At 43.8% G+C, this 15,559-nt stretch overlaps 6 protein-coding genes across 6 annotated transcripts; 3 read left to right on the forward strand and 3 right to left on the reverse strand.

The window, feature by feature from the left end:
* Window positions 1–2: 2 nt before the first annotated feature.
* On the reverse strand, window positions 3–3,380 carry LOC108109858 (phosphatidate cytidylyltransferase, photoreceptor-specific). Its single transcript, XM_017218637.1, has 7 exons — window positions 3,072–3,380; window positions 2,268–2,392; window positions 1,861–1,957; window positions 1,618–1,794; window positions 1,067–1,555; window positions 874–1,005; window positions 3–813 (listed from the first exon to the last, which is right to left on the reverse strand). The coding sequence occupies exons 1-7, from the start codon at window positions 3,183–3,185 to the stop codon at window positions 601–603; spliced, it is 1,347 nt and encodes a 448-aa protein (XP_017074126.1). The 5' UTR covers window positions 3,186–3,380; the 3' UTR covers window positions 3–600.
* Window positions 3,381–3,589: 209 nt separating this feature from the next.
* On the forward strand, window positions 3,590–6,074 carry LOC108109857 (SUMO-activating enzyme subunit 2). Its single transcript, XM_017218636.2, has 4 exons — window positions 3,590–3,844; window positions 3,900–4,054; window positions 4,119–4,406; window positions 4,461–6,074. Exons 1-4 carry the CDS (start codon window positions 3,701–3,703, stop codon window positions 5,989–5,991), a joined length of 2,118 nt encoding a protein of 705 aa, XP_017074125.1. The 5' UTR covers window positions 3,590–3,700; the 3' UTR covers window positions 5,992–6,074.
* A 209-nt stretch (window positions 6,075–6,283) lies between these two features.
* LOC108109872 (39S ribosomal protein L36, mitochondrial) lies at window positions 6,284–6,808 on the forward strand. Its single transcript, XM_017218665.2, has 2 exons — window positions 6,284–6,309; window positions 6,363–6,808. The coding sequence occupies exon 2, from the start codon at window positions 6,363–6,365 to the stop codon at window positions 6,747–6,749; it is 387 nt and encodes a 128-aa protein (XP_017074154.1). The 5' UTR covers window positions 6,284–6,309; the 3' UTR covers window positions 6,750–6,808.
* A 34-nt stretch (window positions 6,809–6,842) lies between these two features.
* LOC108109870 (2-aminoethanethiol dioxygenase) lies at window positions 6,843–7,803 on the forward strand. Its single transcript, XM_017218664.1, has one exon. It carries the CDS (start codon window positions 6,943–6,945, stop codon window positions 7,663–7,665), a length of 723 nt encoding a protein of 240 aa, XP_017074153.1. The 5' UTR covers window positions 6,843–6,942; the 3' UTR covers window positions 7,666–7,803.
* A 14-nt stretch (window positions 7,804–7,817) lies between these two features.
* On the reverse strand, window positions 7,818–9,700 carry LOC108109869 (lariat debranching enzyme). The gene is made up of 2 exons (XM_017218663.2): window positions 9,292–9,700; window positions 7,818–9,228 (listed from the first exon to the last, which is right to left on the reverse strand). The coding sequence occupies exons 1-2, from the start codon at window positions 9,486–9,488 to the stop codon at window positions 7,824–7,826; spliced, it is 1,602 nt and encodes a 533-aa protein (XP_017074152.2). The 5' UTR covers window positions 9,489–9,700; the 3' UTR covers window positions 7,818–7,823.
* A 134-nt stretch (window positions 9,701–9,834) lies between these two features.
* Window positions 9,835–15,272, reverse strand: LOC108109868 (importin-7). The gene is made up of 10 exons (XM_017218662.2): window positions 14,912–15,272; window positions 13,943–14,178; window positions 13,390–13,887; window positions 13,151–13,327; window positions 12,699–12,844; window positions 11,847–12,644; window positions 11,569–11,792; window positions 11,200–11,510; window positions 10,664–11,136; window positions 9,835–10,600 (listed from the first exon to the last, which is right to left on the reverse strand). The coding sequence occupies exons 1-10, from the start codon at window positions 14,999–15,001 to the stop codon at window positions 10,404–10,406; spliced, it is 3,150 nt and encodes a 1,049-aa protein (XP_017074151.1). The 5' UTR covers window positions 15,002–15,272; the 3' UTR covers window positions 9,835–10,403.
* Between the last annotated feature and the right edge of the window lie 287 nt (window positions 15,273–15,559).

The following is a 15,559-nucleotide window of genomic DNA, read 5'->3' on the forward strand; positions in this document are numbered from 1 at the left end:
AATAGGTTAAATCGATTTTTTTACTGTCTACGTATTGCACTAAATAGAATTACAGCATTATAGAAGTCTTCTCGGTAACTTCCTTCTCGTCCTTCAGGTAATTAACTAAAATGCGTTTTAATTATGCTAATCTCCAGATTATGGCATTGCCTGCCTGTTCATCTCTAAGTTATAGTAATAGTAAGTAAATTCACTAACAACACGCACACACACACAAAGTCGATATTAAATTCATAGTTATTCTGTTTGCTTTGCCTAGCGTTGGATTTAGCGCCTGTCATTTGGGCATTAAAATTAATGGAATCGCCTTATAATACGATTGCACAATGTAGTTAAGCCAACACAATCGGAATAGCTTAATGCAAATAAATGAAGTTACTAACTTAGGAAATGATTTAAAATGTAGCAACAAAATCTAACTAAGGACTAAAAACATAACAAAAAATTATGCCCATAATTAACTTATTTTATGTGGCTGCACAAAGTGCTCGGCCGCTTGCTTACAGATATATATCAATGTATATATAGAAATTTCGGCGTTATATAGAACGTACGACTATAGCAAACATTTTGTCCGAATCTAATTTGTAACTGACAAGCTTAGGTAAGTATATCCCCTAAGTTTTCCTTAAGCGACTGATAAATTTGGTATTGTTGATCGGGTTTGAGGTTGTAAATCTGTGTCAGCAGCTTCGCCGGCGACGGAGTTCTAATGAAGCTAGATATATAGACATTGACGAAGGTAGCCATTAGGAATTGGCAATCGAAGCGATCCATGATGCCGCCATGTCCAGGAATCATGTCGCCAAAATCCTGGAAACAGTACAGCGCTACATTAAAGAAAATAATTGCTTTTTTACACAGAATTCTTACCTTAATTTTAAAAGCTCTCTTAAATCCGGAGGCAAAGAAGCCACCAAAAGGTCCAATTATGGAGCTAAACAGGCTCAGTGAGATTGAGTGCCAGATGTACGGGTAAAGACTAATAGTCTTTCCAATACCAAACTAAAATTGAATATGCACACAAATTATTTCATGCCGAGTATGAAAATGTGTAAACACTTACCAACTTGAGGCTGTATTCCTGAGGCGTGAATAGATAGCTAGGCACACAGGACATGGTCATGCGGCCCAGTTCTTCTGAGTATTGGATGGGGCAGATAAAGTACTGGTAGTTGCACAGCACGTAAGAAAACAGTATACCAAAGAGGACAGTGGCAAAGCCACCCCCGATGAAGCCCTCCCAGGTCTTCTTGGGGCTTAGCTTGATGAGGGGAGTGCGCCCGAAGAAGAAACCGAATACATACGCCATGACATCATTGCACACAATCATCGAGACAGGTACGATAAACCAAATGAGGCCTTCGAATATATTCTGGATGATGAGGTAGCTCTGGGTGACGACTATCAACAAGGATACGTGGGTCCAAGCAAACAGACTGAATTGCTTGATGTAATATTTCTTAACCAGTGAGAGAACAAACCAAACAAAGCCAATGATGTAAAGGGCGAAGGAAAGGAAGCGATGATAGGTCACCAGAAACTTAAGGTACTCCTGCAAAATAAAAGTTAGTAAATATATGTGTTGTTGAAACTCACTCCAGATTATTTACGTACCACTCGGTTTATAACAACGCCAAAGTAATCTACCAGGTTCTCTCCATAGAAAAAGTAATTGGAGGTGAGGAGGAAATACCAGGAAAGACTTCGGAACCAGGGCAATCCGTGAATCCGATACACCTGATAGCCAATTGAGATGATCTCCTGAAAGCACTTCACCTGGACCAACAAAGTCTGCAGAGAGAAAGTAAGAAAATAAATATTTCACTAGAGTCATTAACCGAATTCCATTGAACTCACCGTGATCATCAAGGCCAGCGGTCCGCCATAAATGATTAGCGCGAAGCCGCAGATCATAATCCATGTGAAAATCCCGCGTATGACCCAATTCTTCCATCTGCGGAATGTACAAGATATTATTGTTTGTAAATGTACATATTTATTTAGATGATTTTCTCGCCAACTGCAGCCAGCTGTTAGTTTGGAATATTTTTGGAATACGCTCATATAGTCAAGGAAAAATTTAACAGAATAAAATATTTCAAGAATTTTTGAATGCTATAAACCACAAAACAATGTGATAACATTATTAAAGCAAGTCAATGCGTTATTATTTATTACAAAATAGAACAAGGGTAAGCGGAAAGCATTTTCAAAACAATATCAAAGTACCAAAAATATTACTTTTAAAGTTATGTTTATCATACCTATCTGGTAAATCCTTAAGGGCCGAGTCCAATATCTCGGGTGTTTTGTCGGTTCCTTGTGGCAGATTCTTGGCCAGCTCATCGACAAACTTCTCTTCGGGAATTTTTTCCTCCTCGGAGTCCACCTGCAACGGTAAACGAAATGCATATTGATTGGATTGGCTGGGACTGCAAAATGGGTTCCCTATCGGTCACGATACGACTGAAGTGCACAGTTTAAGCACTTTCTATTGGGCGCTGAGCAAAGTCCAAGATACGTATATGTATGTGGTTATATACCCATAATCAGAATCACCCGTTTATCCAATACACAGGCATATAAAACAGAGGGGGTAAATGTAGGGAGACAAAATTGCGGGCTTTTTTTGGTGGCGTGTTTTGTTTGTTGCCAAACCGCTCGATTGATAAGAAGACATTTGGGGCTTATCACCCAGAAAAAACTTAGCCGGAAAGGGAGGAGGAAGTTTGGTAATGGTAATGGTTCTAGCCCTAAGCTGTTCGCCCAGTGCTTCCGTAATTGTCGTCCACTTAATTGGATTTGCTGGTAATAATGGCGCTATATTGCAACACAGCAGGTGGGTGGGGGTGGGTTTTGTGTTTGTTATTGGATTTTCTCCAGGAGAGAACTCTCTCTCTCTTTCTCCCACCTGCTTGTGCGTCAGAGAATAACAAAAACACTCACACACCCACACACATTTGTTGGTATACACACATTGGGTTTTCTATGCTCCAAGAATTATGCAAATTGGAATCCGGAACAGGCTGTTTGCTTGACTGCTCCACATAGAAGTCATTGCCACTTACATGGTCCGAGGAATCGGCTGCGGATGAATTCCGTTTGTTGATTCCGCCGGATCCGGAGATCGTCTTGTCCTCCAGTGGCTCATCCTCGGCCTTCCTGCGACGCACTTCGGCCATTATTCGGTTTTCACCAAATCGATTTCAAATATATAGATTCCTATTGATTCCGCTTGAGCAGTTTGTCAGTTTCTCGCGTTTGCCGTGATCCGTTCTCCGTGATCCGTATGTCCAATCGTCTTCGTCCGAAATACAATGCTTTTCTCTATTTCTGATTAGAGCTGCAGTGCGATGTGACCAGGACGCGCCAAATAGAGTACGGAGAGTGGCAGTGTTGGTGAACGTGTTCACATTGTTTTTCAATAATGTAGCGGATTTTCGACTCAGGGAAACTGGCAAAAATCAAATGGGTAAAGCGTCCGATGTACTCTAAATGTTTTTTTTTTCTCATTTTATCCAATTGTAATAGTTTTTAATAATTTAAAGAATGTGTCGTTTTTTATTCCTAAATAAGGTACTATTTAATCCGCCATCTGGTAACACTTCTACCGGCGGCGTCACTTGCAGTTTTTCTATTCGCGAAATTCGCAATTTTCTTGCCAAAAATACGAAACGGAAAACGGGCAAAAGTTAAAATGGCAGCAGCTATCGACGGTGTTTTTCCGAGCACTTTGCAGGAACTTGTAAGGAAGTCAAAGTTACTGGTGGTGGGAGCCGGTGGAATTGGCTGCGAGGTTCTCAAAAACCTTGTGCTTAGCGGCTTTTCAGATATCGAAATTGTAAGTTGTTTTGGTTAAAATGCTGATGTTATGCTAATATTTTAACTTTATTTAGATTGATCTGGACACCATAGATCTGAGTAACTTAAACCGACAGTTTCTCTTTCATCGCGAGCACGTCGGGAAATCAAAGGCGCGGGTTGCAAGGGAAAGCGCACTGAGCTTCAATCCAGATGCTAAGATAACCGCTTACCATGACAGCGTTACTTCGTAAGTTGGGATATCTAAATGATGAATATGACATGTATATTTAATAAACACATCTTTATTTCAGAACCGATTACGGCGTGAACTTTTTCAAGAAGTTCGACGTGGTTCTAAGTGCCTTGGACAACAGGGCGGCCAGGAACCATGTGAATCGGATGTGTCTAAATGCGGATGTCCCGTTAATCGAGAGCGGTACAGCCGGTTATAATGGACAGGTGGAGCTGATTAAGCGCGGACTTACACAGTGCTACGAATGCACTCCAAAGGACAAACAGCGAAGTTTTCCTGGATGCACCATCCGCAACACGCCCTCCGAACCGATTCACTGCATCGTCTGGGCTAAACATCTCTTCAAGTAAGTTTTTAAATATTTTTTGGCATTATATTCGCTTATTTATTTATTTTTTAGTCAACTCTTTGGTGAGTCTCTTGAAGATGAGGACATTTCTCCTGATGCAGCTGACCCCGATGCTAAAGAGAAAGATGGTGCCGAAGGAGATGGTAGGTCCAATGCCGATGAAAAGGAAAAAGATATAGACGAGGAGTCTAGGAAGGAAAGAGAGGCCAACGAGGATACGGCCAACGGCAATGTAGTGAGGATCAACACTCGCCAGTGGGCCAAAGACTGCAACTACGATGCCGGCAAGCTGTTTAACAAGTTCTTTAACGAGGACATAACCTACTTGTTGCGTATGTCGAATCTCTGGAAGACGCGTAAAGCGCCAGTTCCCGTACAGTGGGACACCTTGCTTCCTAAGGATTCCTCCGAGAACCAGAAGGATGTGGCCAAGCAACATCACAAGGTCTGGTCAATCGAGGAGTGCGCTCAGGTATTTGCTAATGCTTTAAAGGAGTTAAGTGTAACCTTCCTGAAACTCGAAGGAGACGATACCCTAACTTGGGATAAGGACGACCAGCCCGCCATGGATTTTGTGGCCGCCTGCGCCAACGTGCGATCTCATATTTTTAATATTGAACGCAAATCGAGGTTCGAAATCAAGTCGATGGCGGGTAATATTATTCCGGCTATTGCCACCACCAATGCAATTACAGCGGGCATTTCGGTGATGCGAGCTTTTAAAGTTCTTGAGGCCAAGTGGGAGCAGTGCAAGGCTGTCTATGCTCGTCTCAGGCCAAACGCACGTAATCACTTCCTTGTGCCAGATGCCTCTTTACCGGGTCCCAATCCCAACTGCTATGTGTGCGCTAGCGATCCTGCTATCACTCTTAAGATTGATACGAAACGCATGCGTATAAAAGAACTCCGCGACGAGGTCCTGGTAAAGACCCTCAACATGCTGAATCCGGATGTTACTGTGCAGAGCACTGGCTCCATTTTGATATCATCTGAGGAGGGCGAAACCGAATGTAACGAGGGAAAGATTCTGAGTGAATTGAACATTGTAGATGGTGTGATCCTCAAGTGTGACGACTTTTTCCAGAACTATGAACTGAGTATTATAATTTCTCACTTCGATGCGGAGCGGGATGAGTCCTTGTTCGAAGTTGTGGCTGATGCCGAGCAGCTGAAACCGAAGGAGGAGGATAAGAAAAATGATGTCGAGGAAGAAAAGGAAAATGAACAGAAAACAGCTAAGAAGCGCGCTGCCAATGGCGAAGGTGACTCAAAGGACGATGGTCCCTCTACCTCAAAGCGCAGTCGCCCCACTGAAGTGGATGAGGAGGATGATGATGATTGTCTGGTGATCGAGGAGGACGAGGATGTAGAGGAGGTCGTTGCCGTGGCCACCGACAAACTCTCAGTGCAGAGCCCGCCAAAGTCAAGCGCCAAGCGCAAACCCATTGAAGTTACCGAGGATGAAGACATTACGGAGATCTTGGATTCTTCAGACGATGAGCCCGACGGACCCACCAAGAGCAAGCGATCTCGTCTGGATGACTCATTGTCCAATCCCGTAGAAGTCATCAGTATCGATTAATCGCGACAAGAAAAAACTATTCACTATTTATACACTAAAATATTTCCTGAATTCCTTTTAATAAAAAACATTTGGAAAGTAAAGTGAATTTATTATAATTTTTAAATGTTTTTTATAAAATAAAATCCCATTTTTTTTTTCATTACCTAAGATTTTTATCTTACTGAAAGATGAGTTTCTACTTTTTATTAAATCAACTTATATTTGTAACAAATTTTAATTTTTAAATACGATAGCTTTTTTGAACATCGGTGTTGAAAAACATTCGATGCCAATGCGTTAGTTATCGGTTTTAGGCTAGTAAATGAAAAACAGAAGGTGAGCTTTTCCTAAGACATTTTTGAATATCTTAATGAAAATGTCATGTATAGATGTCATTGGCTGGTAAAATCCTTCAACAAGGCTCCCGCCTTTGGAATGGTCTCAGTGCCGCACGTGGCTTCCACATTCTCATGCGACCGGCGGCTCCAGCGAGCGTAACCATGCAAAACACACAACTGATGGCAGCCACAACTGGGATCCCTCAAGGAACGGGCCTTCTGACCCCTGGGTCGACGTTGCTACAGCAAGTGGCCGGGTTTAAGGTAAAAGGCCGCCTAAAGCGTCGCTGCAAGGACTGCTACATCGTGGTGCGCCAGGAGCGCGGTTATGTCATCTGCCCCACTCATCCGCGCCACAAGCAGATGTCGATGAAAAAGCGCGACTATAAGTCCTGGATCCTGACACATGCGACTCAGTCCAAGGAGCGCGGTTATTAGTCCAATTAGGCGTTAAAGCATTTGTTTAAATATGTTCTTAAATAAACAACAAAAAATCATCCAAGTGACCTTTGACGTTTGCCAACACTGGGTCAGCTGAGTGTTTGTTTATCTTGATTCTGGTAGAGATTTGCGTCGTTCTTGCCGTTTCTTGCTTTATCCAACCGGAGCTCAGTACACCTGGCCGGAAAAGATGACGACGCACTTCACTAATGTGCTGCGGCAAGCATTTAAAACTTTCGACCGGGCGAATCACGCCAACTTCAATGCAAATTTGCAGCACCTGCGCCAGTTGACGGATGAGCTGACCTACCGGGACTTGCACTTGCGAGAAGAGCTCTTCCGGAACGTGGCCAGTCACCGGGCGCCCTGCAGCTACATGCACATCTTTGAGGACGAGCGCTTCTCCATGAGCCTGTTCATTGTGCGCGGAACAAATTCGATTCCCTTACATGATCACCCCATGATGTTCGGTCTGCTGCGCTGCATCTGGGGTCAGTTGAGGGTGGATAGTTTTTCGCAGCAGATAGGCCCGGATGAAAACCTGACCTACGACCCGCATCCGTCGGTGGTGAAGGTGAATGCAGAGGAACCAAGCTTGGTCACGCCGGCTAGTCCGTGTGCAACATTAACACCGCGGAAAAGGAACTTCCATCAGATTACCCAAATCGGCAATGGCGTAGCTGCCTTCTTCGACATCCTCAGTCCACCCTACGATGCGGATATGCCCACATATGGACCGCGACAATGCCGCTTTTATCGTGCCAAAGCGGATGGCGGACAGGTGCAGCTGCACCGCATCCCATCGCCGAATACGTACTACTGCGATGAGGAGGACACGCCCGAGTCCGTAGTGCAGGCCGCTTTTCAATGCGCCGACGAGGTCTATGCCGAAAATGCCACCGGAACGCAGTGAATCCCTGTATCCATTCCCTGCAGCTAACACCCTCCTATTTATTCGCCCATCATCACCCCATTGGCTGCATGTGTCAGCCAAGCATCTTCTGTGTTATTTAAATAAAATTGCCTCTTTTTTTGTAGAAATCGCTCCGCATTTACGGAAGTTGTTATGTTTTAATCTTCTTCGGCTTGGTAAATTTCCTGATTTCGTCGTTTTAGCTTCTTAAGGTTAGGACTTGCAGGCACACATGGAGGGTCGTCCACCTTAGAGGTCTTTGTCGGTGTTATGATTTCAGCTTCTGGTTCCTCCTCCTCGGGCAGATTTATCACGTTTTTATCGGTGGCATCTGCAGATGTTGATTTTGGAGCTGGCAGGGATAAGTTCAGTTTTCTCTTAGTTGGCGTGACCAAAGGTTCACCAATGTCTTCGACTATCGGTTCTACTTCAGTGCTGTCGTTCAGCTCATTCTGCGATATAGCAGATCCAACCTCAGGCAGATCTTTACCATTTGCCAACAACACTAAGCATAGTGGGTCATCTATTCCCAAAGCTGTACAAAATGTATTGTTCTGAGGGTTTAGATGAACCTTTGGTTGGCTCACAACCATGTGCTTATAGTTCGACTGTTCGGCGGGATCAAAAGGAGGCACTGTGCGCTCAAAGTTCTCCGGTACCTGAAGTTTCTGGAACTTGTTTGTTACTGCATCCAGTTCCTGTTCGGTGGGCGTAAAGTTAAATCGTTCTGTCAGTTCTCCCGCCTTTTTGCCAGGTAAGTAATAGTAGTTTTCCTTTACAGAAATCAAGTGATTGGTACTGTGCAAAATGGCCAGCCATTCGGCGTCATATTCTAGGCTAGGGTTTTCCTTAATGGGATCACTGGGTATCTCCAACACTTGCAGGAATGCTCTTCGGGGCAAGCATTTATCCAGGGCCAAGAATTTGGTGATGCGAATGGCTTTAAGTGGCAGAGTAGGAACATCCTTTGTTTCCTTCTCTTCGTCTTCATCCTCACTGCTGCTGCTGCTGGAGGATGATCCATCATCCGATCTTTTATGCACTTGATTATGTGGCACCAGAGCGGCAAATTTGCAGTGCAGATGAGCAGCAAACCAGTATGTCGGTTGAATCGCTTTTAGTAGCTCTTCCAATGGCTGACTGCCCAGTTTACCACTCTCCATATCCGCCGCAAAAAAGGGTTTCTTGCGTAGCAGCTTGTGCTTATCCCCATACTCATAGATCCCGGTAGGCCAGTCATGGGACAGGAAGATGTCAACTCGTCCTGACAATTGCTTAAGTCTGAACACTTCTAACTGCCGCACATGGTAAACACTACGGCACGTGGACTCGGTATAGGGAGGGTATTCATGGTGACCACGCAGGAAATCGTGACCTTTGAAGATTCCACTAATTCCAGCGATTCGAACTCCGTTTACATTAACCACTCCGGCGTAGCCGAGATAGTAAATATTGGGAGCCACCCAGCCGCCGTAAGGGAGTTCTTGTAGATAATTAGATGCCTCGTGATTGCCGCCAATGAAGATGGTCAGAACTGGTGCCACCAGCTCGCCGCTGTAGTATCTTTTAAATGAGAGCGGTTATTCATTTTTGAATTTTTTCATAGCCAGTAAAAATTCCCCTCACTTGTAAAAAGAGCACATGTCCAGGTACTTCTTTGGTACCGCCATCGTTTGCAAATCCTCCAGATTCCTAGTGGACTGAAAATCGCCGCAGCACAATAGTAAGTCAATCTTAGTGCCGCCATCCTTTTCAATGCTCTCTATAGTTTCGTATATGCGTTCTAGTTCGCCGTGTGCGCATCCTTCTATAGCTATTTTCATTTTTTATAATAAAAATCACGATATATTAAAGAAATTTCTCTTGTAAACAAATCATAAACGATTGAATCCGTCAGGCCCAAACAAAGCACGTCTTCTGCTATCGATAACATCACTAAAGTGATGGAAAACGTTGCTAATCTATCACAGCTTATCGATTAATCTTGTACACGCCCGGCCAAATTGAAAATACACAATCGAAACCTTTTTAGACAAAAATATAGTTTAAAATTTGTAAATAGAGCTTTGGGTAGGTTTTTTTTTTTAAGGAACCTCTAAATAAATTTAAATTGATAACAATAGTATGAAAGAATTTCGAAATAACCCGGTAAAATATACTTTTGTCCAGTTCAAACGTTAAAAATGTTTTTTTTGTTTATTTTTCAAAAATATCGCTTCATTTAGTACAGAATATACGTGTTTATGTGTGTATAAAGAAAATGTATGTGAAATGCTCTGCGTTGAATTCTCATTCTCTGACCTACGTGCCATCTTTTTGGAGTTCTGCGGGGGCGTGCTGGTGGGCACAATCTCATTTTATGAGACCTTCTCGTCCTCGACGGTTTTTGTTTTTCGTTTCGTTTTGTTTACATACAAAGATTTACAATGGACTTTCGACTTAAGTTATCATAATTTAGTTGGCCGTTAGGGCCAAGAAATAGGAAATAAAATATAAATCTACAATAAATATAGTGCGGTCTGGACGCCGGTCAACCGATCGATATCCTTAATCGAGCGATGGACACAGCATACATGGGTACACGGAGTGTACGAAAACCAAGAGAATGCCTTAAAAGCCATCATCAGCATGCCAGATGTATTTTGTTTGATGTTTTTTTTTTTTTTTTGGAAAGAATATGAGAAACATTCAAGTCAGAAATCGAACCAAGTCTCTGGTGATCTGGTCAATTCAGTTAATTAGGATCCGAATTTAAAAGATGTGGGCACTGCGGTCTGCGGGAAGGCGAAGCCGCCTTGTTTCTCGATAAGTTTCGAATCCTTTGCGGCCTTTCGTTGATCGGCGGTTACTACTACCTCTTGCAGAGCCTTTGCTTGCTCAGGTGTTAGGTTAGAGGTCAGTAGCGCATACCATGCTTGGTCTTGTGCAGAAAGTGCTGTTGGTAGAAAATAAGTTAAAATACTTTGCAAAATTCTAAAGGTCGTTAAAATCAACTTACCAGTAATAACTTCCTTAAACGTCCAGTACTCATCGATGGCGCTTTCGTTCTCTTCATCATCGATAGGCGTTGTGAAAGACTCTAGACCGGTCTCGTTTAAGTCGCCCAAAGACTCCTCCGCTTCACCGTCCGAATCCGCATCCTCATCCTTAATCTCTGCTTTTACTTCGAAGCCCGCCTCACTGCCCTTCGTTTTGGCATATTCAGCCAGTTTGTCCAGATAATCGGGTGCCATTTCGGCCATGTCATCCTCGTCGCTGGACAGAGCTTCCTCACAATCGTCACAATCCTCCTCCTCCTCTTCTTCCTCTTCCTCCTGAGCCCGAGACTCGTAGGCGCGTTTTAAACCATCGAAAAGCAAAATAAGGGCAGGGACAATCTTGCCGGCCACCTCACTTAGAACCTGCGGCTTGGCTTCGCCCAGCGAAATGAGGGTGCACAGACCCAGGACGCACAGTTTTCGGTCGTGAATACTGCAAAATATAATGTTATTATTAACCCTTTTTAATTTTAAATATATATGTGTGGATTCTCACCCTAGGAAACAGTCAGTATCGTGGAGCCACTGCTTAATAAAGTGAGCGCTGATAGACTCGTTGTTTTGCTGCGACATTTTGTCCAGAATGGATAGCAGCAACTGGGGATTGTAGTAGAGTGCCGCGATCACTACCTGCAGGCACATGGTGCGTAGTTCGGAGGACTGTACTTCGCGAGTTAGCCGGGACAGGGCAAGCTCAACAAACATGTGTATCACTGAGTCGATTTGGCCCTTGCACTGCAATATGATCACCTCCATTAGCTTTGCGGCATGGCATTCTGGATCTTCGCCAGGGCTGCCAGTAAGCATCTAAAAGAAATGTTTAATAATTAGATCCGCATAATATAAGGTTTATGCAACAGCTTACCGTCTTGCACATATCGAGGATGGCCAAGAGCCTGTTGGGATTTGATAGGAAGGCTGGAGTGTCGACTGTTACATAGTTATGCAGCGCAGGCATAATGTCGATGAAGAAGTCAATACCATCCTTCTTAAACACTTGGTAGATCAGCTCCAGCATTTGCCACATCTCTGGAGAAATAGCCTTAGCTGTCAGATCGTAAACCAGCGAGAAGGTTTCCTCATAAAAGTCTAAAAGGGAAACACATTGAACACATGAACAGATTTATGTCATATTCTACTTACCAGTGATGTTGTGCTGGAAAATATGTCCGACCACATTGATAACGATCGGGTGCAGGTTGAGCAGGACATCGGGGTGCTCTTCCATCACGCTGAGCAAAGTCTCGATCGTATTGAGCAGACTCATAGCTGTGATGGCCTTTTCGTCGGATCCCTCCTCAGATTCCAAAACCTGGCTGAAAGTGGTGGCTAGGTGCTGGCAGATCTCGGTTGCCACCGGCAGCAGTTGCTCGGTGAAGGTGCACACTATCTTTTGCATTACGTTTGTCAGATCCTCGTTTTCCGTCTCACGGATAATGGTGAGCAGTTCCTTGGTGATCTCCTTAATCTGCCCCTCTACGTATTGCGGCGCTTCGTCCTGTGACGATAGGAACATCTGCAGACCGATGGCCGCTTCCACTTTGACAGGCAACTCCTTATCAGTTAGCAAAGCGTGTGTGGTCAGACGCATAATCTCGGCGAGCACTTGGGGATTCTTAATCTGAACGTCACAGAAGTAGTGGAGCACCCAGCAGGCACGACCTCTCATGTGCCCAGCAGGATTTTGGAATTCCGGAAACACGTAGGTGGTTAACATGGACTCCACTTGGTCACGGTACAGGGCCTTTTTCAGCAGCACATCCGCTAGCGTTCCAATCATGTGCAATGCACCATCCTTTTGCTTGTTGTCCGCATTCGGAGATGTTATTATCTGCATAATTGTGGCCATGGCCTTTGGTAGGATGCCCTTACGTTTTTTGCAGATGGAATGCAGCAGAGACTGAGCGGCCGGTACAGGTGTGGCATAGTCCTCAAAAATATCTGTTTGGGAGCTATTAATATAATAGATCAAATTGGAATAAATTGTGCTCTTACCAAACTTAAGGCGAATGTACTCGTAGGGATCACTCTCCCAGAGCTCCTGGTCAGAATCAGTAAACGACATGATGGGAAAGATCACATCCTGAATAACGGCTACCATGTGAGGCTTAATCAGCTTCCAAGTGTAGGCGTGGCTAACACTAAAAATAAAATAACACATATGTAATTGACATGCATAACAATTATTGTTAATAGAAGTACCAAAAGCTTAAATGCGTATCACGCTTTTGATTCAAGTCGACTCCCTTAACTGCAAATGTTGACTATACCTTATCGGCTAGAAACATTGTCAGTCTTGCTCTCTATCAATTATTAGGTATAACCTACAGTGACTTTAAGAAATTTCTAAAAATAGCTTTTGAAGGCTAATAAAATTTCGCGAAAAAGTTTACTTTTTCTATAATTTAATTTAAAATAAAATACTTTATATACTTTGTTATACTTACGCATTCTTTAGATAGTTGAGCACATCGGTGAGGACACGTGGTGAAACGTAGACGAGATTTCGGTACTGGTCGAGGATCTTGAGGAGTACCTCCAGTACGCCCTGGCTAAAGGTAGACAGATACCACTCGGCGAATTTTTGGTATTTTTCACTAACCACATTGCCTGGACTGCCATAACTATGAAAATACATAGATAAATTAGTAATCTATACTTAAGCAAAACAATTCTCCGAGCGTACCGTTCGAACATGCGGACCATGATGTGGAGCGCCCATTTTTTAGTTTTCCAGTAGGGAAATTCTGTTCGCTCGTCATCGTCCAAATGCGAGCTGTCAGGCACGTCACGATCGGCCACCTGTCGGCAGATCTCCATCCACTGGGAGAAAACTTCCTTGGTGATAAGATCAAGCGGAAGGCTGTACTGCGTGAGGGCGTAGTAGATCTTGAGGATCTGCTTCTGCAGCAGCACCGATTGCTCGGACTGTTCGGCCAGCAGACGAACCATTAGCTGGTAGATCATGGGCAACAATAGGTTCATGGCTTCATTCAGCGGCGTTCGCTCCTCACTCCGCTTGTACTCGTAGGTCTTGACCAGCTGGTACATGGTCACCAAAGCTCCGTTCCAGCCGTTAACATCCTGATTCTGTAAGTAGATGCTGATGTTGTCCACCACCTGTGGCCAGCGCCCAGGGAAATCGTTCTTTATTATGTGATTCACGCATACAGATAGCTGGACCCTGTTTACAAAAAGAAATTATACATTTGAAGAAGATATGGGATAGGAAAACCAACCTGATCAGCTCGGGGGCATGTACAATAGCATCCACAATAGCACTACGGATCATAGCACGATCCTGTTCGTGAATTGAGAATGGTATGGGCTCTCCGGGCTTGGCCTCATGATCCGACCAGCTGTTGTTGATCAGATTCTTAAGGTAAACAGCACCTGCCTGGCGCACCGGCTGTTCCACCGTCGTCTGCATCACGATCTGCAGAATGGCGGGGACGAATCCAATGATTTTGTGTATCTGTGGAATGTATGGATATGATATAGAAGCTATGGATTTGTTTACACAGCTGTTTGGGTGGGGTTAAGTTTGATTTGGCCAAAGAATCGATGGCAGAAGCACTTTAAATTCCGTTCACAGAGCTCAATTAATATGGAGGAGCCAAGAGTTTCTGCCGGCCATAAACGCTGATAAAGTTAATTAACATTGGGGGGAGGTGATTGGGAGGGGCATGCAAATCGTTAGATGCTGACTCAGTCGTAATGAGCATGCCTATACAGTGGGGCCAATCCAATTGGTTTGTAGGGATGGGTCTAATTAGACTGGTCGCTCTGATTGGACATATTTAATTACAAGAGAATTGCGTAAGCTCCACTTAAAGGGGAGCCCAGCGTTACTTACACAGTATTAATTTATATCTTATAAACAATTTAACTGATTTCTGAAGAATCATATGAAAAGCACAGTTCAAGGGTATAAATATATATAGCACACATATGTGTCCCGTATATATAGACTTGTTGCCTCTGAGTGACAAAATATTAGTTGGGATAAAGGTAAACACATAGGGGACAAACTTTTTGACCGATATCGGTTTACACTATGCACACCCACACACATGTACAAAGTCAAGAAAGAGGGAGTGAGGGAGGTTAAAAGCGAACAATTAAAAAAGCACATGGTTTTTAGGCGATGGCGCCACCTCGAAGACCTTTCGAATATCTGCGGGGGCTTTTTTTGAGGACGAACTTACCTGGGCCAGTTGATCCTCGGCCGCCTTGCGCTGCTCCGGATTCGGATCAATAGTTGCGCGCAACAGTTCCGTCAGTTTTTGTGCCTCCATTTTTGCTACTTTTGCTTGCTTCCACGTTTCGCCGGTCTTCTACTGCTGCTCTTCGTCGTCTGGCGGTCACCTTACGTCCAGTGTGCACCCGCTATTGTGCCTTGTTTGCTTTGTCGTGCTCGGTTTATGCTCGCCGCACAAATGGCTCCAATGTGGGGGCCCAATTGCAAATCTCTTTTCCGGAGGAAAAAACGTGGAAAAGGCTCCACACACACACACCGCCGAAATTCGCGAGACGAACGAAACTTATAAGAAGAAGCAACGCCAGATGTGTTGGAAAGTGCAGAGGTGTAGGGCGCGAATAGGGCTGCATTTAGCTCGCCGATGACAGTATAGCTTTTTCCGACAAATCTAGCTAGTGTAGAAGACAGAGATGTTATTCTAATGATTCTGACATCATTAGGGTTTGACATAGACAAACTCAGTTTGAGTTCAGTTTATTTGAATGATTTAAACTGTATTATTTAATTTTATTTTTAAAAATGTAAAAGTGTGTTTTTATAAATATTTTAAAACTATATAAATTTGTAATTTATCGCCATTCTCGAAGCAGTGCCT

This window comes from Drosophila eugracilis, unplaced genomic scaffold, assembly GCF_018153835.1.
Source record: "Drosophila eugracilis isolate 14026-0451.02 unplaced genomic scaffold, ASM1815383v1 contig_1104, whole genome shotgun sequence".
Taxonomy (NCBI): Eukaryota; Metazoa; Arthropoda; class Insecta; order Diptera; family Drosophilidae; genus Drosophila; species Drosophila eugracilis.

Bases quoted from the DNA above. Each gene is read 5' to 3' on its own strand.
- LOC108109858 (XM_017218637.1), bottom strand. From the start codon at position 3,185: ATGGCCGAAGTGCGTCGCAGGAAGGCCGAGGATGAGCCACTGGAGGAC. The intron at 1,556-1,617 runs GTACGTAAATAA...TTTATTTTGCAG, and splicing joins GCGTTGTTATAAACCGAGTG to GAGTACCTTAAGTTTCTGGT. The intron at 814-873 runs GTAAGAATTCTG...TACTGTTTCCAG, and splicing joins AGAGAGCTTTTAAAATTAAG to GATTTTGGCGACATGATTCC.
- LOC108109857 (XM_017218636.2), top strand. From the start codon at position 3,701: ATGGCAGCAGCTATCGACGGTGTTTTTCCGAGCACTTTGCAGGAACTT. The intron at 3,845-3,899 runs GTAAGTTGTTTT...AACTTTATTTAG, and splicing joins GCTTTTCAGATATCGAAATT to ATTGATCTGGACACCATAGA. The intron at 4,407-4,460 runs GTAAGTTTTTAA...TTTATTTTTTAG, and splicing joins TGGGCTAAACATCTCTTCAA to TCAACTCTTTGGTGAGTCTC.
- LOC108109872 (XM_017218665.2), top strand. From the start codon at position 6,363: ATGTCATTGGCTGGTAAAATCCTTCAACAAGGCTCCCGCCTTTGGAAT.
- LOC108109870 (XM_017218664.1), top strand. From the start codon at position 6,943: ATGACGACGCACTTCACTAATGTGCTGCGGCAAGCATTTAAAACTTTC.
- LOC108109869 (XM_017218663.2), bottom strand. From the start codon at position 9,488: ATGAAAATAGCTATAGAAGGATGCGCACACGGCGAACTAGAACGCATA. The intron at 9,229-9,291 runs GTGAGGGGAATT...CTCATTTAAAAG, and splicing joins GACATGTGCTCTTTTTACAA to ATACTACAGCGGCGAGCTGG.
- LOC108109868 (XM_017218662.2), bottom strand. From the start codon at position 15,001: ATGGAGGCACAAAAACTGACGGAACTGTTGCGCGCAACTATTGATCCG. The intron at 12,645-12,698 runs GTAAGAGCACAA...GCTCCCAAACAG, and splicing joins GTACATTCGCCTTAAGTTTG to ATATTTTTGAGGACTATGCC. The intron at 11,137-11,199 runs GTGAGAATCCAC...TATATTTTGCAG, and splicing joins GATACTGACTGTTTCCTAGG to TATTCACGACCGAAAACTGT.